Genomic DNA, 22,326 nt, shown 5'->3' with positions numbered 1-22,326 from the left:
GGCTTTCAGCCTGCCGTGTAAGATGGTCAGCGATGCGACAGTTCTGATTGTTATGGGGAGCTCATTCCACCACTGGAGGGCCAGAGCAGAGAACAGATGTTACTGACTTTGTGTCAGGACAGTCTGAGATTGGAGTATGTTGTGGATTCTGGAGGGTCCATGTGTAAGTTCACGGTGACAGAGGTAGCAGAGTCATCTGTGATGGTCTCCGGGTGCTGTTTGGGTAAGCTGACAGTTGAGTAGATATCAGAGTTAGGAGGGTCTGTGTGGAAGCTCACAGTGGAGTATTCAGTGGAGTCTTTAGTGAGGGTGATGGCTGACTGATCCTCAGAGGCTGGGCGTTTGGGGAAGTTGACGGTGGCGTAGTTTAGGGAGTCGGAAGGGTCTCTGGGTGAGCTGGCTGTGTAGTGGATGGAAGTGACTGCAGCATCTGCATGTGGTTGTTGGTTTGAATCCTTGATTTCCTCATAGTCACCATCAGCTTGGTGAATCTGACACAAAAAATGAAGTGGAAGCAATGGAGATCACACTAAATATAAACTCTACCTTATTACTTACATTGCAGTGTCTTGTTCCACATTTAGAATAGGACAAATCAGCTTGATGTTAGTTAGTTACTTAGTTCCGGGTTTCTAAAAAAACCTCAGTCCCTCAGGCCACTTGTTTTTGGAATGTTATAATAGACCACTTAACGATGCCTTGAAAGCATCACGAATACTGTAAATTATGCGTCAGGGCAAGCACTGCTTGCCTAACTTTTTCTTTCCTACACAAAAATAAATGTCAAAATCTCTTAAGAGTGATAATTTTCTACGTAATATATGTACAATACATGATCTGCTACTGTCTATTTTAATACGTTTCGCTGTGCTTTTCTGCCGAGAATAAGCTGTGCTTGACTACAGCTCGTTAAACTCAACGGCGGGTCTATTCAGCAGATGTAAGTATTTGAGTGAGTTAGCTTGCTAGCAATCAGGATAACTAAGCTTGCAAGCAAACATAGATGACTAAAGTTTAAATGAATGTCCTTCCTTATATAAAGAGATGGCAGCATCCAGAAGAAACTGTACACCTTTTCATCGATTTATTTAAGCAAAAATGTTGTTTCTGCTCAGTACAGGAAGGGTGCAAGTGAAAATGTAACTCTGCACGATACACTACCGAGTTAGAGTTGTCAGCTCCACAAGGCAATGAATTTACTCTAACGTTACATAAAAATGAAACATGTTTAACGACAGCCAAAGTTTCACTCTGTGTGGTCATTATGCGTTATTGGATACTGGTTTACATACTTGCTTGGTTCTGTTTGCTAGCTTAGAAACGTTCATTAGCTAGCTAGCTTGAAGCTGTAAACACTGTCGCACAATTGTAATTAGCAAGCTGGCTAAGTGTGGTTTGGCAGTTTTGACAGTTTAGCTACATTAGCTAATGCTACTTTAAAACAGTTGAGTGCTCAGTGTCGACCCCCATCTTCAGGGTTCCAAAAAAAAAACAACCTACACCCTTTGCAAAATGTGACAGTTAAGTTGTGAAAATGAACCAGTCGACGGAAATTTCAGGCTTCGGTATTGAAAAATCCCTGACCCCGCCCTTTTGCAAAACTTTACAAGTGCTCTACAATGTTTTCAACAGTATTATATACTGTACTGTATACTGTATATACTATCACAGACTTTTAGGTACTCTCTTATTTGTTTGGCAGCTTGGTCGTTTCAAATTGCTTTGCTGGTTTGTGGTCTAAAAAGAAAGAAAAACTTGCCACCCACAGCTACGCTAACAGCTTTGCTGACAAACAGTCTGAAGTGACATACAGTCCTCTCACTTTCATCTCCTCTGATCTTCTCAGCTGAATGCATTTCAGAAAAGGCAAAACTCAATACTTCCTCCCTGTTTCCACAGAAAACCAGCCCTGAGAAGCAGATAACAACATTGTTTTCATATTAAAAGGAGCAAGCAGGGAACTCTGAAAGGTAAAACAGGCCCTAACCCTAAACCCATCTGGGTCCTGCTGTTCCCTTTTTATATTTACTACAGAGAATATGAGGAACGCCCTGCTTTTACAGCCCCCCCCCCCCCCCCGCCAGACACTCACCCCACCAGCGTTCATGTTCATCCAGTTGGAGGAGGAGACGACCACTATGGAGAATAAAACATTGAAATATCCATAGTCAATAATCTGTCAGATGCTTCATCACACTTCAGAGCAGTGTAGCATAGTGGTGAGGAGCAGTACTCATAACTGAATGGTTGCCGGTTCAATTCCCCCCCGGGGTGCTACTGCTGTACCCTTGGGCAAGGTGCTTAACCCACAATTGCCTCAGTAAATATCCAGCTGTATAAATTGGTAATATGTAAAAACTGTAACCCATGTAAGTCGCTCTGGATGAGAGCATCTGCTAAAACGCCAATAATGTAAAGCGTCAGAAGGCAAAGAAGGGAGGAAAGGAAGGGGTCAGATGATGTCACCTGAAAAGAAGAAGTAGAGAAGCTGATGAGGTGCCAGTGCCGTTTTACTGCAGTGACGGGGGGGTGGGGGGGGACTTTTACCTTTTTTAATCTTGGATTTCTTCTTCTGTCTGAGGAATATGAGCAGGACCAGCCCAAACACCAACACAGTGACACTCAGGCCCACAGTGATGTACCCCACAGTGGGTAAGCTGTTATCAAGACTGGATGCTGAAACAAGGCCAGAGTGTAAAGTGTCTGTCAGTGACGACACACAGATGTTTCATACAGCAATTGCAGTGTCAGTGATGGGGGCTGTTCCTGAGTCTGTCTAGATTACCCATCATCATACATCAGCTGATATATTTACTGAGATGTGCAGAACTGTTACAGAAAATGGTAGAGCTCAAACAGGATTGCATCATGAGAGTCCAGCTGTAGACACCTGCTGCAGAGCGATCGGTTTCTCTGCTGTTTCCTCTGTTTGACCTCAGTCAACAGACTTGCTTCTGACAGGAAAACAGAAGTTTTTTTTTTTTTTTTTTTTTTTACCAGAGTCCGTTGTCATGGTGGCCGTGCTCGCTGTAATGTTCAGCTCCACTGCCACTGAAATGAAACAGGCAAATATATCCGCTGACATCAGAGTGCAGGGGAACACCATAACAGTGGATGGCCTGAAACTGAACAATGATTTAGAGTTCAGAGTGCAGGTTACAGGAATGCTGTCTCTGAAAGAGATGTTGTTTAGAATGTAGTTAAATTTGGGAGGAAACCAACCTGTACCATTTAAACAGAAAAAGAGCGTTACGGACGTGAAAGTGATCAACTGTTTGCCGGCCACAATGCTGAAGCTTCCTGTTCTGAGACGACTGCAGTCCTCTGGCAAGTGCTCTATGCATCATATCTGATTGGACGCAGCGCTCTACGCGTCATATCTGATTGGACGCTGGAAGCCTGTGTTGACATTGTGAAATGAAGGACATGATATCTCTCCAGTGACCTCTGGGTGACCTCTGCTTTAGATCCTCTTTGAAGTAGCAGTTGCAGCAGAGATGTTAATTGCAGCACAGGGATGGCTGGACACCAGCACGTCTGTGCTTTTTAAATTAAAATTTAAATTAAGCACAACGTAAACTAAGCCTTTTTTTCCAGACTGAAGAGTCCGTGTCTATTCTCGAAATGAGCTTTCAAGGTAGCGCTTTAAAGTGGTATGAACCTGTCCGCCTTTTTAAGTCATGTACAGCTTCAGAAGTTCCTTAAAATGCTGCCTACTCAGATACCTACTTTCGGGCAAATTTGAAGGCAATGGTTCCGTCAAACAGAAGGCAGCCCCAGAAGGCAGAGAAGGCAGTGTTGACGAAAGAGAGAGTGTTTACAGATGAAATTGCCTCCCTGAATTACCACACTGTGCAGCCACCTGTACCTCTGGTGTTTCTGTGTGCATCAGAAAGCGGAACAAGCTCTGGAGTGTGGACCCACAGTGGGGAAATCAGCCGGAAGGAAGTGATAAATAACCAGAGAATCCACATTTGTGCCACATGAGAGAGATGGGAGAGGAGACCTGACCAAGTGCAGTACTGAGGGGAAAGAATGAAACACATGCTAAGCTACAGATATACATGCTAAGCTACAGATCACATATATATCATCACATGATAATTACCCAGACGCCTTTGGGGGTAATCCCAAACAGTGTGGATGTGTATGGATATCAAGGAAAGAGAAAGATGCATTGTGCAGACAAGAAGCAAGAGTATGTCATTATTATTGCTCATTATTGGAATTTAGCAGATGCTTTTACCCAGAGCGAGCTACATCAGTTACAATGTTATCCATTTATACAGCTGGATATTTACTGAGGCTGTTGGGGGTTAAGTACCTTGCCCAAGGGTACAGCAGCAGTGCCCCAGCAGGGAATGGGACAGCCAACCTTACGAGGTAACGAGTTCTGCTCTTTACCACTATGCTACACTGCCGCCCACACTGCCGCTACACTGCCATATGTGCATTGTTGATATCAATGTGGCTTATCAGCAGTTGATAGTTGTGTGTTACACATTATCAGCAGTTAGTATTAGTAGTTACACATTATGCACAGTATGTGACTCCTTTGGTTTGGCCAAACTGAGGCAGAACTGAGAGGAGGGGGGGTCGTGCAGATACCTGTGGAGTAAGCCCTGCCCTCGGTGACTCCAGGTGGTGGTGTGGGTGTGGCTGCTGCGGGTGGAGCTGTGTGTGAAGCAGAGAGAGGGAGTCTGGCCTTCACTTATGCCTTAGCACTACCATACAGCTGCGTATATAAGAACTTAAAGACAAAAACTGTGTTGGATTCCATTCTAGACAACATTACAACACCTACCTGTCTCAACAGTAAGGCTCACTTCAGTGTAGATGCCACTTTTCAATGCTCCAGTTTTTATTCCACACCAGTATTTCCCAGCATCCTCCAGGGTCAGTGCAGTGATTGTGACAGTGAAGACTCTCCTTGCTGTGTCGTCATACAGAGAGAATCTCCCTGTTTCTGCTGTGCTTTTTCCTGCTTCACTCCGAATTGCAATGTCTTTATTCGTCCAACTGCAGTCCCCTCTGCAGAGATACTTTGGGTAATCTTCATATCCCTCTGAATATTGACACCTGATTTCAGCATTACCTCCTTCAAACCCCCTCACTGTGATCACCTCTCCTAACACCACACACCACACACCTGAGAAAAATCAAACAACAGAGTATAATCATCTAAAAAACACTTACTATGCAAATACCACATACAGCTGTTGGCATTTCATAAAGCTGTCAGTGAGTGGTAGAGCTAATAAAGATCATAGTAAAAGACACTAGAACTGTGGACTGTTACAGTGGTCAGTAACACACCGTAGCAGTTTTAATTACAATGATGTTCAGCGTAATAGAGCACAGTATTGTGGAGTGTAACAATGTTACAATGTTACACTCTACAATACAACAGTCAGTGTAATATATCAAGTTTTTCAGAAATACAGTGTGGAAGGCAACAATGTTAAATAACATAACAATGAGTGAAGCATATTGAGCGCAGCAGTGTTGAGGAATACAGTTTGAATATAATGCTGCTGAGGGTAAAACTACTCAGTAATATAGAGTTGAACTTTGTTTAGTAATATGGCATTGAGTGAAACTCTGTTCAGTATCAGTGTTGAGTGAAATGAGTTTAGTACTCCATAATCTGAACTGAAATATGTTGAGTATAGTAACGCTGAGGTCAGACAGAATTTACCTGTTAGACAGAAGGTGACAATAAGGAGGTTCCTCATGCTGAGCTCTGGCTCCCAGTTACTCCCAGTTATTCCTAGTGCCTCCAGTCCTTTCCCTTAAAGAGTATCTCTCCTTCTCTTTCTCTCTCTCTGTCTCAGTTTGTTCTCTCCTCCTCTGTTCAGTTCAGTCTTCACATCAGTCTGCAGCTCAGAGTGTCAGCAGCTGTGTGTGGAGAGACATGGCCCCGCCCTCTTCCTCTTCCTCCTCCCCCTCTCCCAGCTCCCTCCCTCCTCTCTGTCTCTGCTCTCCCTCACTCACATGCACACTGCGCCCCCTGCTGGAGTCCCTGGGTCACTGCTTCACTGAGTGCAGTGCTGTGCTGACACTGTATTGCCCAGAGGGAATGTCAGTGAAGCAGTGGCCTTTTTCTGTGTGTCTGTCTCTCTGTGTGTCTGTTTTTGTCCGTCTGTCTCAGTGAATCTCTGTATGCTTTCTGTCTCCAGAAAGCTTGAAATCACCTTTTTTATATATACTGGTGTTTTTTTTAAAGGCGTTGCTGTTTCAATGTTATGTAGTAATTATCCATATTTGTCCCGCAATATTTATCTAAATTTGTCTAAATCTAAACGTCTCTGAAACTTTATTTTTTTAATGCACACTGGGTCAGCGCATGGGTGTTGGTTCGAATCCTTGATTTTCTCATATTCTTAGTAAGCCTGGAGGTAAAAACAGAAGTCATTATGAGGTCTGACCCATCATCGCACCTGATAAAACTCAGGTTCAAGACAAGTGTCTTTCAAGCCAACTTTCAACGGAAAGGGGCTTAAGTTTCAAAACAACATTTTTATGAAATTAAAATTAAAATAAATAAATATGGCATTAATGTTTAATGTTCAGAGTGATTGCCCTGCCCCACCACAGATGCTACATCCACCCAACCCCATGGCAAATTTTCCCTCACGTTCCCTCAGCACAAGGGTCAGATAACACAGGTAAGCAAGGTAAAAAAGATCAAAGACTTTGCAGCAATAGGAAACCAGTGGAGGGCGCTGTGATGTCAGGGAGCAGGGAAAACGAAAGGTGAGAATGCACAAGTATAAGCAGGAAGGAAAGCAATGAGAGGATATCAGTAATCAGCAAGAGCTGTGGCTTTGGGCTTTGGCCAAAGTCTTAACAAGGAGGTGGCTGGAATATGCTTCAGAAAGTAATGGCTGAAAGTAACCACAGAAGACATATGATGCAAGAATGTGTCAGGGTTGTGTACAGTGACCCCCAGACGCCTCAGTTTTTTTTTTTTTTTTAAGTGGAAGGGTGTGCAGTTCATTGATAAGATTTCGAGAGAAAGAGGAATTAGAGACATGTTTTTTTGCATCAGACTCACACTTCTTGATAACTGACACAGGGTGTGTTTCCACTATCTGCAGCTGTGATGTTTCTGTGTGTCAGAATGCAGGACTTGCTCTGTGGTATCAGCTAAAACTAACAGGGGTTAGTAAAACCAGGACTCAAGAAATTAGAAGACTGTACATGTTCTGTGTTTTAGTCATTTTAATGAACAGAGAGACCTGTTGCCCCCTCAGAGATTCCCGAGGGGCAAGGGGAGGGTATAGATGACTTAGGAAAGAGAGAAATTAACCAGTAGCTGGGAGTCGTCTGCAGTAAAGTAGAGCTGGACAGATTAAAAGAGTGATCATGGTGAGATGATCTGCATCATTACAGATTTATGTAATGAAATGTAATAACGTTATACTAATATTCAATTCAATTCATTTTTATTTGTATAGCGCTTTTTACAACACAAGTAAGTTAATATGTGTCTGAGGTAGCAGGCTACCCCAGTACTGAATACATATTCTGAATGAATTCATTTTTTCACAATAAACATTTACTTTTAAATCAAGCTAGGTGCACCTTAAAGTGGGCAAACGGCTGAACAGTGCAATCACCTGTAGCAGAGGACATTTTAAACCTGAACTTGCAGAAGGTCTCAGTCTTTATCAGTGTCTTTGCCTCTGTCATCATTAGGTGGTCATATGCTTTTGGAATAATACCCATTTAGTGTGTGTGATGTTATCTGTACACATCTTTCCCTTGTGCCTGTTGTTTGCCCACTATATGCACTTTTGTACGTTGCTTTGGATTAAAGCGTCTGCTAATTGAATAAATGTAAAAGTAAATGTATCTGGGCGATTGCGTTAGTTGGCATTGGGTTGATGAATACACTATGTGGTAGACAGAGTTTTACAAATGTGTATGCACAGGTGTAAGATTTGTATATGCAAGTAAATACTGTTATACATATGTATTTCCTCATGGATAACATTTTTGCACATTTTGGGCTCAACGCAACCTTTCAGTTACAAGCCCTGCTCCTCACCACTATGCTACACTGCCCTCCCTCAGGGAAGGTGCTCAATCCAAGACACGCTCACGGCTGGGCTTTGCCATCAGCTGACCCTGACTGCACAGAGAGCTCAGGCTAATTCCACTCCAAACAATTCAATTCAAACCAGCTTTATTTGCATTGCCATACAGATGCACAGTAATGCCAAAGCAATTTTCACATAAATATGCAAAATAAAATGACAATTAACCAAAAATAAATCCATACACAAACACAGAATCACACACATATAGGCTGTGGCACTCTGATACGTACCATGCTGCTAAAGGTGCAGTGTTTCCCTCCCCCAGAACAATTTTTCTTCATCGTATTTGTCTCTAATTGCTTGCAAGTTATTACAATGTAGGAGGAATCACTAGGGTGTGGTCACTGAGCCTGTACTTGGTCAGGATCTGTCTGTCATCAATAATCGCTGATCAGACAATGACACTATATGACATTAAATTACATTATTGTCATTTTGCAGATGCTGTTATCCTGAGCAATTTACAAAGGTTACAGTTTTTCCATTTATACATGAGATTAACTGAATCGATTGTGGGTTAAAGATCTTCGCCAAGGCTAAAGCAGCAATGCTCGAGCAGAGAATCGAACCAGCAACCTTTTCTTATCACTATGCTACACTGCTGCCCTACCACATGTAATATTAAACCCTCTGAGTACATACAGATACACAGAATCAACAAGTTATTAACACTGCATAAAAATAAAAGAAAAAAAGACACTGCATCATTAAATGGCTTTTTCATGCTCAGTATCTTTATACTGAAATAGAAACTAAATAATTCACCTAATTACTTAATTCAACACAGAAACAACGAGCAGATGAACTTTCAAAGTGCATTCTAAATGTACAATTAGTAGAAATATTTTCAGTGTAAATGCTTTCAGGTAAAGGGCATTTTTTATTCCAAAATTTATATTGGGACAGGCTCATGAGAAAAGGCACAGAGTCAGATGGCTTCTCAAATCCGACTCCTTAAAGTACGGACTCTCACTTCTGCAAGACAAAAGAAAGAGACAATCATTAGCAGGACAAATGAACTCGGAGCGTGGTTAGGAACTATGGTATAGTCCCCTGATACTGCTCCCTGGAAAAGATCTATGGCTTTAATATGCCATTACCAACATAATAACGGCTTTCAGTATATTCTTGATGTGGTGCCAAATTTAATGTCCAATGTGAAAATGTTCATGTTTTTTCTCAGATTTAACCTCTAGCTTGTGTGGTGTGTCAGGTGATGAAAACAGTGATGATTTTTGCTCCTCTAAGTTCCTCATTGGCTTTGAGTTGATATAAGTCTTGCTCTTCCTGATGGTGCTTACAGTTTCCCACGCATTGATTGACTGGAAATCCTGTACACCTGTAGCATTGAAAATTGTCCTTCTGGTGACACCATAGTTTTGCATCAGGTGAGATGAGCTTTAAAAGTTGGCTGGCGGGTCTGAATGGTAGATGCTGATTTGTTTGGGCCTACATTATTTCTATGTGGATTCTGTAAAATTGTAAAACTGATTGGAATTGACACACGTTTAACAACGGAAGAAAGGATTATCATTCATTCATTTCCTAAAATGTATAACCATGGAAACGTGTGAACGATTTTATTGTTGTACAATGTAGCTAAACTTTGCCGCTGTTGATATTTTCATATAATGAGTTTGACTGTGGAACAGGGTTGTGAAGTTAGTTGTTTGTATGTTTTGATATAGTTTTCACGGTGCTGTATGGTGATTCGACGATATGGATTAAAGTTGCCGTTTGAACGAACTGTTGCTGTGATGAACTTAAATAAAGAAACCCAACACATCAGTTGAGACTCTCTAGATCCAAGGGCTGCTACAGAGGGATTGCTGATAGCCAATGACAATTAAGCAATAATAACACTAACCCACTAAACAAATGTTGTGTTGATGCTGTCATGGTTAATCCACTCATGGAAAACTGGGAGTTGACTGTACATCTTTTCTGGTGGGTTTTGGATCTAATGACAGGTTTACAGAGCTGCATTTGCTTTTCTGTTAATGAACCTCATTGGGAAAGAAACTTTGCTCTATCAGGGAAAGTGCTGGAGATCCTGGAGGCAGGAGAGAAATCCCTAACAGAGGATTCATCATAGCACAGAATCTGAAACATTACAGCAGCACAGAGGAAGCCTCCCATCCAAGACTGCTGCATTACTAATGTGCAGGAAAAATCTGATTCCTCTCTCAGTGCATGATGGGTACATTACAAGATACAGCTTGGATAAAGGCCCTTTCCACTGCAGAGCAGTTAATGGCACTTGGTTTCTGTCAGCTTTCACTCACTGTGGCGGTCTGGGACGTTGTGAATGTCGTAAATGAGTGGGACGACTCAGAGGGATCCTTGGAACCGCAGATGTTCTTCCACCACTGCCTGTACTGTTCCTGAACCTGCAACACACACAGGAGGAGGTAAAGGTGAGATGGAGCACAGGTTTGGGCGAGACAAGTAAGTCTGGGAATATAAATGAGATGGGAGTGAGATTCAGGTGAGACAGAGGAGATAGGATGTACAGATTAGATACAGAGACGAGACCATATGGGGGGGATCTAGATATGTAAGTGGGGTGGGTTATTGGTTAGAGAGGTAAAAATGGTAACACAAGAGGTGGTACAAAGGCAGAAAAACGGATAAGCGACATCAGATATAGAGGTGAAAAGAAGCAATAAAAGATAAGTTAGGTAAGCAGGTAAGGCAGACTGGTACCAGGACAGTGAGTGGGGAACAGGGGCACAGGTGGGTAGAACAGGTGGGTGTTCACCTCTTTTCTGAAGACACAGTGCACCAGGAAGATGAATGTGCCCTGCTGGGAGGTTATAAGCAGGAAGAGATACTCCAGCACCTTGCTGCTATTCACAAAGAAGCCGAATATCCAGGGGCAACCAAGAATGATGAACTGCAATATTGCTTTAACCACCATCATCCTTCAGAGAGAGACAGAGAGAGAGATGGGCCTGCAACAGCAGTGTCTGACACCTGTGTCTATTCTCTAACACCCCTAGCTGTTCTTTTGTTTTTTGACTTCCTCTTTTACTTGCAACTGTATTATCTCTATCTGTTGTGATCTACCTAAAAATTCAAATCTCATAGCTGTACATGTCCTTTTTTCCTGTACTTGTCTCTTCCTACCTGTATTGTATCATGTAGTATAATTGTACATTTCATCTATATCTGTTCTCTTTTACCTGCACCTGTCCTCTCATTTCTGTACCTGTCTTTCCCTACCTGGTGTCTTTCAGTTGAGAGATTTCCTTGTTCCGGCGAGCTACAGTGAACCACAGGTATCCCATGATGGTAATAAAGAGGATGACATTCACCTATGCAGGTCAGACAATGGTGTATTTTCATCAAAAGTTTAAACAGAGTCAGACTTCAACTGGAAACAGACATCAAACAGATAAGTAAAGCACTTACTGCAAGGAGAAAACACACTGGCCCCAGAAAACTCCAGATGAGGCCCTCATCAGTCTTCAGCCAGCATCTACGATCAACCAGACTCAAAATTACAAGAGGAAGACAAAGGAAACCCAAGCCTATAAATCAATCCAATCAAATCCAGAACCATGACACCAGGGAAGAACAGTTCCAGGCTGATCCAGAACAATGTCTACATAAATGCTGCCCATAATGCTGCTAGCTGTCCACTACCAGTACTGTAATCAATGGCTTGCGAACTGTAATCAATGGCTTGCGAACCAGTTAATTTCTCTCTGATCTGCAAATAACAGAAATTCTACTCAAGAAAATCTGCTGGGTCGAGAACAATAGTAGGTCACCCTGTAAATGCCCCGCCCCAAGCACTTGGCGCCACCCCTCTCTGTGCTTACTGGTCACTGCCGTATCCATCGGGAACCACTCCTGCAGACACACCCACCACCAGGCAGGGGATGCCGTAGCCAATCAGTAGCAGGAAGCCGCAGTGAATTCCCTCCCTCTGTATAATCCTGACCTCTGTCAGGTTGCGCACCAGCAGGAAGAGCTGCAGAGCCTCCAGGAACATCCACACAAAGCTGGACAGGAAGAGGAAGTGCAGCACGCCCGAGATCACTGCGCACACCAGCTGAGGAGGGACACATCATCATTACCATCATCATCATCACTGATACCATCACCGTTATTACCATCATCATCACTGATGCCATCATCGATATTACCATCATCATCACTGATGCCATCACCGTTATTACCATCATCATCACTGATGCCGTCACCGTTATTACCACCATCATCACTGATGCCATCACCGTTATTACCATCATCATCATCATCATCATCATCATTACCACCACCATCATTGATGGTGAAAAAATGCAAACCTTGTATAATGCTATACACACCCCCTTACATTCAGTCTAGGGTTGCCTGTAACATTTATGTAAAAAGTTATGTTAAAATAACTGCAAGTGCTAATTTTAACAATACAAATCCTTTTTACAAATCTTTTTTCACTTTCATTCATTTTAGTAATCAATGAACTCACCATAGTATTTGTGATGGACAACAAGTAACACTTGCAATTAACTATGAGGCAAGGTGTCTAAGATGTGAGATATAAGATACAATGATGTGATATATTACGGATTATACCATACTTTAAATGATTTATATAGTTTAAACACTAGAGTCCAGTTAAAGTGTCTGTAATAATGTCACCTTCGATATCAGTACATAAGCCCAACATAAGTTCAACATTTGATTTCAATTGTATGTATCACTGGAATTAACAAGTGCTGAATTATTCATCCAGCAAGTAGGTGTTACATTTGCTCTTGTAAAGGAATGCATCGATGCAAAACATGATACATAAAAACACTAATGTTAGCTTCAGTCCACGAAATACTAAGGGAACTTGTCAAACTCAATACCTTGTGTAGTTATATTTTACTTATATTGTAACATTTTCTGTTTAACATCACGTTACCAAAGCAATTGTAAGTTGCAAGTATAAGCATCTTTGGATCAAATGGGTCGCTGTGCTATAGGATTGCCCATTATTCCACTTGTTGACAGACTGTCATGAAGTCATCCAAAACCAATATTTCAGTACAAAGTACTGAATAATCTCCATATTTACTGTATGAATGTATATATGAAAGGTGGAAATGCAGGTGGAGGACCACCTCCTCTGCGTTATATAATGCAAACCCTGCCCACTTCACATGAACTCCAATTTATGATGGAGGTGATTACATAACCTGTCTGCCCAGATGCATCTGTCTAGTCAGGCTAGGACAGGCCACAGACAGACCAGTGGAGCCAAAGAAACTGTCTGTCAATCAAAGAAACTGTCTGTCAATGTCCCATATTCGTATGCTTAGTTCTCGTCATGATGTCATGATAAGAGTAAAGAACTGAGGAGGTAGCCGGCACTGAAATTACACACAGTGATGAGGTCTCTGATATGAGGTAAATGTTGGGAGCTGTAATTAGAGAACCTTGTGCTTCTGGATGTGAAAGAGGAAACTCTGCACCAGCAGGAAGAGCAGGTGGGCCAGGAAGAGGCAGATGGAGAGGTTCAGGCGTGCTGTGTTGCTGACTTTAGGGTTCCAGCGACAGAGGATGAAGGTCAGGATGGCCAGGGCCAGAATCAGCAGTCCCACCGACAATGCAATCATGCTGATCCACTTCAAGATGATGTCATCCTGGAAACAGCCATCAATCACAGAAATCATTCTAACACTTCAAAACCCTATAAACCCTGACCTATTTTCAATGTTTGTTAAGGTTTTAGCCTCCATTTTAGGCAGATTGTTCATGATCTACAATAGCTATCGTCAGATGCCATGTATCATATCTTTCAGTGGAAACTGGTATAAACGGAAAATACCACCTGGAACCACTACATACTAAATTTTATTTAACCTTTTATCTGAAATAAAATATTTTTTGTTTGTTAAAAATATTGAAAGTTTGATGAAACTTTTTTTTTTATTTAAACACTCTGCAAACAATAAATACCCTTTTACATAAATATTGACATGCATGTAGACCAACTACAGACCGCAACAATAAATAACTATTTACATAAATACTGAAATAATATCAAGTCAAAACAACAACACATAACTACATGAATTTTAAGTCACTGCCATTAAACAGATGTCATGATAAATCAGTTCATATTGCTGTACTACAGCTGATGAAAACAAAAGTTTTCAATAATCATCAAATTTGGTCTTTTCATTCACATGTTTAGCTGAGCTCAGAGAGACACCTATGAATGCACTGCAGATACCAATAGGCAGAGATTAAGTCTTTCTTGTACAAAATCAAGTTCTGTACTGACATCTGATTGAACAGCATGTAAGACAACTCCTTCCAGTGCATAGAAACGCTTCTACATGCTGAAATGTACGAGATATTGAACAGAAGTGAACCGTGACTTTTAGAAGTAAACAACTAGACCACTGGTGACGTAAAAATGGTGGCTTTTGGGTTCTGGGGGTTAAAAAACAGGAATTCGGGTTTTCAGGGAAATATTTTGTTAGCACCAGCTGATGCAAGGCACAAACACTTACATTTCCATCATCTCCATTAAAAAGGCGTCACTGGGGTGCAATCAGTAGGAGGTGAGGTCATGATTCTAACTACCTAAAGTTCTATATCAGAATAAAACAAAAACAAGATTTTTTTTCCTATCAGTGGAATTCTGAATTCCAACCTAAAAACCACCATCTTTTTCCAAGTATTACTTCCCCTTGAATAAAACTGCAAGTCTTGATACAGGCCAATGCAGTAAAATATTTCATTTTTGATTTATTTTTGTTGTTTCAAATTAAGCCAACACTCACCCTACCAGCTGCTCATAAGGGACATAGTTTGCTACCTTTCTGTTACAGAGCATTTTGTTTACCTCTAATCTCAACAGCAGCATTTCTTTAAAAGAACACATGTAGAGATTCATGGAATTTATCTCCTAAGCTTTCCTCTGCTTCAGCTGTTAGTAACTGCTTATGCTCTGAACGAGTTGCAGCTGAGTTTCTTCCTATCAGGTGAGCACAATTCCATTAGGCAAAAAAGATTTGATTGAGAGGATTAAGATAAATTTATCTTTGGCTACCACAATGGCACCGAGGGGAAAATTCCCAATTTCTATTTATTAACATTTGTATTCACAATGGTCCTCTCAAAAGCTAAATGTATGTACCTGTAAGGTGTTTCATTAAGACATCTCTGTCTCATCCTAGAGGTCAGTCAACAACTGAGTGCTAAAGTATTTTATATATTTTATGTAATTATTCATATGAAATATTTCCACAAAATATACTCCCTTAAGCACTTATTTCTTTATTAAAAGTGCATATCAAATAGAATTTTACCGACGGATAAACCTCAGTAACAGTTTAACCTCATAAACACTGAATAGACACACAAATTTGGATTGAGCTGGGGAACCACATGAGTCTGGTTTGGTCGTCTCCCTCGCTCCTCACCTCAGGTGGTCTGTCCGTCTGCATGATGAGGGCGAAGGTGGACAGGTGGTTGCAGGTGCACACGGTGTGAGTGGCGTTGGTCTCTCTGGCCTCACAGCCATCCACGATCCACCCGTTATGATTCCAGTACACACAGGTGAGATTACTCTCAGGGTCCACCTGCTGAGAAAGGGAGGGAGGCACAGCACACACCAAATCAAAATCCCAATCAATGGGTCCCACTGATGCAAACCAGAGACTACAGTGACTGAGACAACATCAAAAGCTGCAGCAGAGGCATTCAACCCTGGTCCCACAGTCCTACAGCTTCAGGTGTGAATGAGTAAAGACTGAAGTTATTGGACTAAGTGTCATTAGGGGTCATTGAGAAACTATAATGGGTGATGAGTAAATGTAGTATTTAACTGCGGGGGTAAGTGAGGGGTACGGATGGGGAATGATTAAATAAGTAAGTTATTACAGACAGAGGTGTGAATGAAGAACTAAAGTTACTTTAGGGTTAATGAGAAGGATGAGTGGAGAAGGACACATTCAGTGAGTTATTGGGAGTCAGTGAGGAGTGTGGTGGAGGAAGGATGACAGCATGTTATTGGATGTCAGTGACAGCTGTGCATAGAAAAGGTCTAAAGCTAGTGTGTTATTAGCGGTCAGTAAGAGAGGGGTGAAGGTATAAAGTCAGTTTGTTTTGAGGGGTCAGTAAAGGGAATGAAAATATAAAGACCAAGTTTTGTTTCCTGCGTATTAATGTTAGGTGAGTATGAGGAAGGGCTAAAGATGGTGTGTTATTCTGGGCCAGTGAGGGGTATGGATGGAGCAAAGACTCACTGTGAGGTGTCTCAGGGTAAAGTTGACCGGTTCAGGCAGCGCTGTGTTTTTGGTATTGGGGAGGGAGGCAGAGATGACACTGGACATCATGGTCTTGCTGGTCTTTCTCTCCTTGTGGAAGAATTCAGCCTTCAGCACGTCCTCCATGTTGACGTAGGCTATGAAGACCACTGCTCCAGAACCTGCAGAACAGACCAACAGAACCAACACAAATCAGAAACTTCAGAACTTCTAAAGAGCATAACCTTCATGCATAATCGTTTGGTGGTATAATGCTGTCTTGTGCAGCTATATGTGGTCATGTATGTTTACCAGATAAAGAAATGATTTTTGACAACACGTTAAAGAAGAAAGGCTTCCTTAAAAAACCGACATATCATACCAGTTACACACACTGCAAAGTGTGATGTGAAAATAGATAAAAAAGATCATAAAAAGAATAGCAATAAAAGGATCAAAAAATCTGAGTAAAGAAGAGTTTGGCTAGGGAGTGTACTGTCGCCTCACCATTGTTGTTCTTGGCAATGCCGGGTAGATCAATTTTCAAAACGTTGTCTCTGGCTTTTAGCTGAGGTGTTTCTGTCAGGTTGGCTTCTGGCCCAATGGCGAATGTTTGCACCTCTGACAGAAAGGCAATAAAAACGTGATAATGAATTTGTTGGTTGTAAATGAACAGGGAGTGTTATCCATGGCTACACCAAGATTGTTGGTCTGGGATGGGACTTCACTGTGTAATTCTTTATTCTTTATTCGGATCCCCAATGGCTGCCACTAACGTAGCAGCTACTCTATCAAGGGTTATGGTGAGATCCTTGAACAGGGAGAATACAGCAGGCATATACAGTAGCTCATTTTTGGCTAAATTGAGTTTGACCTGCTGAGTGTTCATCCATGTCCAAATGTCACTGAGGCGTGCATCCATGCTTGTGTTGATATGAACATCAGTGGGTGAGAAGGAGAGAAATAGTTGTGCATCATCAGCATAGCAGTGGAAGAAGAATCCATGGGAGGATATTATTGAGTCAAGAAGGGCAAGGAAAACAGGAGGGGACCAAGAATGGATCCCTGGGGCACTCCTGTGATAGGGCTGTGGGACTGGTTTAATGGTTCTTGCTATACAAACAAGTCAGGCAGTTTGCTATCAAATTTGAGCTGCCTGTTTCATTTTATTAACCTTCTTATTTAATTTTATCAAGTTACCTTGACTTTCAGTTTGAATCTTCTTTTTTAAATGTGCTGGCTTGCAGTTTAGCCACTGTCACTGTAAATGTCAGCCTGGATTTTATCCCCCACAGTGGACATTTGTTTTTCGAAACTGCGGCAAAATGCACCTGAGAGTACGTATTAGTGGCTCTGCAAAAACGTGTTCAGAGGTATGTATATCCCATGAGACCAGTTAGGTAAATGTACTTGAGTATATATAGATAACAATCTCGGCTAAATGACAGTAGTGTAAAGTAATGAGTTATCTCTGTTTTTCTTGTGCTGGCTACATGCGGGTGTCTTGGCGGATTGCATGAATTTTGCTTTGATGCTCCTGCATGAGTGGTAAGGGATGTTGCGTTGAGGTGAACTTCACAGCGTAAAAACACCTGAGCCCTCACTCAGCCCTGCCCTGATCTGTCACATCAATCCTCTATTTACTACAAAAAACACACCAGAACCAACATAGCTCTTCCACATATGACCTACAGCAGCAGATTACTGGGAAAGGACATCATAGTTGGACCTGCTAAACATAAAGCCTAAGTGAACAGAACTGAAGGCTCACTGAGATCCAGCCCTGAACACACAGTGATCTCTGGGAAAGCCTTAGGATCTGTTTGCCATTGGAGCAAAGGATCAAAAGGTCAACCGAAAAGTGGGCTCAGGTCAGATGACCACACCCACAGGCTCAAGGACATCATTAGGTACAAACCTAGTTTTTCGGTAGAGAGGTTGCAGCTGCTCTGGGTTTGCGTGGGCTTCACCAGCGCTAACGCCAGCTTCTCTGGGATCTTCAGTGCAACATCTATCTGCTTCTCTCCCACCTCCCCCTTCCACTGAGACAGCAGATCCACCGCACGCAGAGTCACATTCAACAACGTTTCCTGTGGCTGCACAACAGGGTAATAACAGTGTTATAGCACACTAATAACAGCAACAATGCCGGTAATACACAGTAATAACACAACAATGATAAAACTTTAACATGACAGTTACACTGTACATATAACATAGGAATGGCCCAGCAATAATAATATAAATATACCAAAAGCACAACAGAAAGGTAATAATATTCTGGTGACACATCAGTGAATAAACCAGCATGGCTTCTGCCGCTACTTTTCCTACCCAGTGAGACCCTCAGTCTCCACAGACACACAGACACACAGAGGAAGAGGGAAGGAGGGAGGGTGTGGAAGAAGAAAAAGGTAAAGAAAAAGACAGAGAGGAAGCATCCTTCCACTGCAGCATGGCTGCCACTATCTGTGCAGAACTACACAGCACAGTAAATATGGCAGGAAATACTGAATTCACTTCGGATGGAAGTACCAGTGAGCTGCTGTTGTCTAGCAGATTATCCAGAGAGTCCAGCTGGCACTGCTCCTCTGATTTACCCTGGAAGAGACGACCAAGCAGAGCTGATCATGTGGGGGAGGATTTCTGCAGCTAGAGAGGGCGCACAGCCCTGACAAAACTTCTTGCAGGCACACAGTGTTGCGCTAAGATTCATGTCTGTTAGTTCCTTAATATGATTCCCTCAAAGTGAGGAACAGCATCCACTCAGATGCAAACCAAGGGAACCCACAAATATTTGTACAATGCTTGCAAATATTTGCAATTTCATATAGCAGTGATGCAGACAATGCAAGCAGGAGTTTTGTCTCTGGTCCTTTTTCACACTCTTACTCCCTGCTGTCTGGACCCCAACCTCCCTCCCACAGAATGAAAGCTCTCACCTTACATTCTCCTTCTCCCTCTGTCCCACCTGGAACACAAGTAATACATTCAGTTCAAACACAGACCTGTCTGTCCAGAGACAGTGAATGCAGGTAATGAGGAGGAATGTAGTAAAACCTGGAACTGGAGCTCAGGACTGCACTTCCATTAAGACCCACAAGAAGGACAACCGTGACAACATCACATGACTGTCCCAGGTCAAAAGTAATAAATATGCAGTGTCACACTGTAATCTAAACCATCCTGACAGACTGGCTCTGGGAATTGATCACTGATCATTAATAATTTTCCTATGGTGATCAAAACTAAGTGAAACTATATTTCCAATAAAGAAATCTGTGACTGATAAATTTTTGTGTCATATTCTGGATGAAAGACAATGTAACCATTGACAGAACAGAATGCAATCACATAGTTGTTAATTCATTTACAAGTTAAGTTGTGATAATGGCCACAAATTCAAATCACTCAACAACTAAGCTTGAATGCAAATTATGTAGTGCTAGCTGTAAAATCATCTGGCTATCAATGAGTTTCAGGTAGCACCAATAGCTGTCTAGGATATCATAGCAAGCTAATATGTGAGTTCACTGTTACTGAATAAGAGTGTGCTAAATGTAATATCATCCACAAGTGTGTGTGTGTGTGTGTGTGTGTGTTACACAGGGTTACAAAGAAGTTCTTCTTGGAGATTAGGTTCTACCTAGATCCATAAAGTGTTCTTCTACGACAAGCCAAAGAACCCAATATGCTCCGCCTCCTTAACTGTTGTGTTTTTGTTTTCCTTGTCCATGTGCTTTTGTTGTCCTTGTGTTCTAGCCCTGGCCCGCTCCCCGCCCGTACACCTGCATGTACAGCCTAGTTATCAACATTATTGTGATTTATGATTGTGAGTAATGTACAATCAAATTTGCAAATTACATTGCATTACAATACAATTATTTGGCAGACACTCTTATCCAGAGCGACTTCCAGTATAAGAAAAAAGAAGTGTATCCATCCAATTTAAATGAGTAACAGTGTCAGAGCAGGCTAACAACACTCTCAAACCAGTGAGTGTGAGATTAACTCCATTCAAGCCCAACCACAAGTTAATTTTTGTAATTTGATTAAACAAGGGAAGCCAAGTATACAACAATATATCAGTCAAAATAAGATACTGTTCCCGTTTAACTGTATATCTACTCAATGCACTCAGCAGAGACAAGAGCTCTGATCTGTGGAACACGCATTTCCTCACAGTTCTGTTCAATTACATTATTTTATTCCATGCACTCAGACAAGGAAGCAGGAAATAAAATAAGCTTAGCTGGTGCAGACATCTGAAAACATGACCGCATCTATATCAACATCTACATCTGTGTCAGTGCCTTTTTCAGTTCAGCAGTTCACCTGCTGATGAGTACAGAAAAAATTAACCACTCCATAAACATCATTAAACTGCACGTGTCCAAATTTGCTTTAACTGAATCCCACCTTGGCATCATAAGAGTGAACAAAATCAAACAACATGATCCTCCTCTGCCATACTGTCAGTCTATATGCACAATATCAGTCTAAGCTCTACAGTGCAGGGCGACGTGCCTCTGCAAAATGCTTTCAGCATACAGAAAGTTACAGAAAAAATATATCCAAAAACGACATTCTCTGTAAATCAGTAAAAACAAAGAAAAGGCCTGTTATTGAAATGTTTCATTTTTATGAAAAAAAAAAGCCTTTGCTTAACCATTTGCTGAAACTACAGTACCTCACGTAAACTGAAAGCAAAGCAACTCTGCTCAGTGTTTCCTGAATCATTCATGAGTCCTGTGCTATTTCACTTTACTGAAGAGAATGTGGACCTGGCATTACGTAGCTCCAGGCTTTCCTGCTTAAACCACTGTTAGGTCAGATTGTGATGTACCACAGTGAGTGGTTAAATTGAGCCCACTTGAAACGCATGTGCAGCACATTGCTTGTGTGTAAATGATGCAGTATGTAGAACGGAGTGTAGGGTGTAATACGTGGGGTTATTCAAGCAGAAGAACAGGAATTAGAGTCTAACCTTCCTCTACTCTCAGCAATACCTCAGCATAGGTATCAAAGTTAGATTTAACTGCTGTTTAAATGCTTAATTTTTTTTTGAAGTGCTGATGGCATCCAGGATGACTGACACTTACCTCTTTTAACAATAAGGTCAACTTCGGTGAAGACATCAATAAGCTGACCTCTGATTCCACACCAGTATGTCCCAGCATCCTCCAGGGTCAGTCCAGTGATGGCCACAGCGAAGACTCTCGCTGTTCTGTCGTCATACAGAGAAAATCTCCCTTTTCGTGCCCTAATCTGGCCTTGTTCAGTTTTGATTTGGATGTTTCTATTCGGCCACTTACATTCCCTGTTGCAGAGATATTTTAAACTCTTTTCATATCCTGTTAAATACGAACACTTTATTGCAACATTTCCTCCTTCATGCCCTGTCGCCGTGATGGTCTTTCCTGAGTGTGCAGGCCTCACGGCTGTTAGAAAAAAGACGAGAACCTATACTGTAATTATTAAAGAAAAACTCTTAACATAAATACCATAAAGACAGAGAGGAGTAAGAGAGATAACACAGCTTGTACTGAGAGACACTGTAAAATTGTTCAGTAATACATTTTACACATGTCAGTGTTCATACAGTGTTCAGTGTAACGGTGCTCAGTAATACAGCATTGAGTTAAATGTGTCAAGTGCATCATTTTACACCAACCCAATGTTAAATATAAAAATGATATATATATATATATATATATATATATATATATATATATATATATATATATATATATGATATAATATAAAAAAGAATACACTGATTGAATTGCATCAAGTGCTCCAAAAAGCAGTGTTGAATGTATCAGTACAGTGACTATGCTCAGTAATATAGTGTTGAGTGTAACTCTGCTCAGTACCAGCGTTGAGAGAAATGAGTTGAGTACTCTATAATACTGAGTGAAGTATGTTGAGTGTAGTAGTGTTGAGGTCAGACAGAACTCACC

At 41.5% G+C, this 22,326-nt stretch overlaps 1 protein-coding gene across 1 annotated transcript; it reads right to left on the bottom strand.

Annotated features, from left to right (window-relative positions):
- Nucleotides 1-113: 113 nt before the first annotated feature.
- Nucleotides 114-19,454, bottom strand: LOC118782654 (adhesion G protein-coupled receptor E3-like). The gene is made up of 14 exons (XM_036536066.1): nucleotides 19,449-19,454; nucleotides 19,311-19,334; nucleotides 18,899-18,964; nucleotides 18,282-18,405; nucleotides 16,871-16,984; nucleotides 16,364-16,545; nucleotides 15,539-15,700; nucleotides 13,541-13,747; nucleotides 11,933-12,165; nucleotides 11,520-11,586; nucleotides 11,331-11,422; nucleotides 10,867-11,029; nucleotides 10,391-10,495; nucleotides 114-491 (listed from the first exon to the last, which is right to left on the bottom strand). The coding sequence occupies exons 1-14, from the start codon at nucleotides 19,452-19,454 to the stop codon at nucleotides 114-116; spliced, it is 1,923 nt and encodes a 640-aa protein (XP_036391959.1).
- Nucleotides 19,455-22,326: the final 2,872 nt, after the last annotated feature.

The sequence above is a fragment of the Megalops cyprinoides genome, chromosome 1 (genome assembly GCF_013368585.1).
Source record: "Megalops cyprinoides isolate fMegCyp1 chromosome 1, fMegCyp1.pri, whole genome shotgun sequence".
NCBI classification, from domain to species: domain Eukaryota; kingdom Metazoa; phylum Chordata; class Actinopteri; order Elopiformes; family Megalopidae; genus Megalops; species Megalops cyprinoides.
The sequence above is the reverse complement of the archived record's forward strand: the minus strand, read 5'-3'. Positions and strand labels throughout refer to the sequence as shown.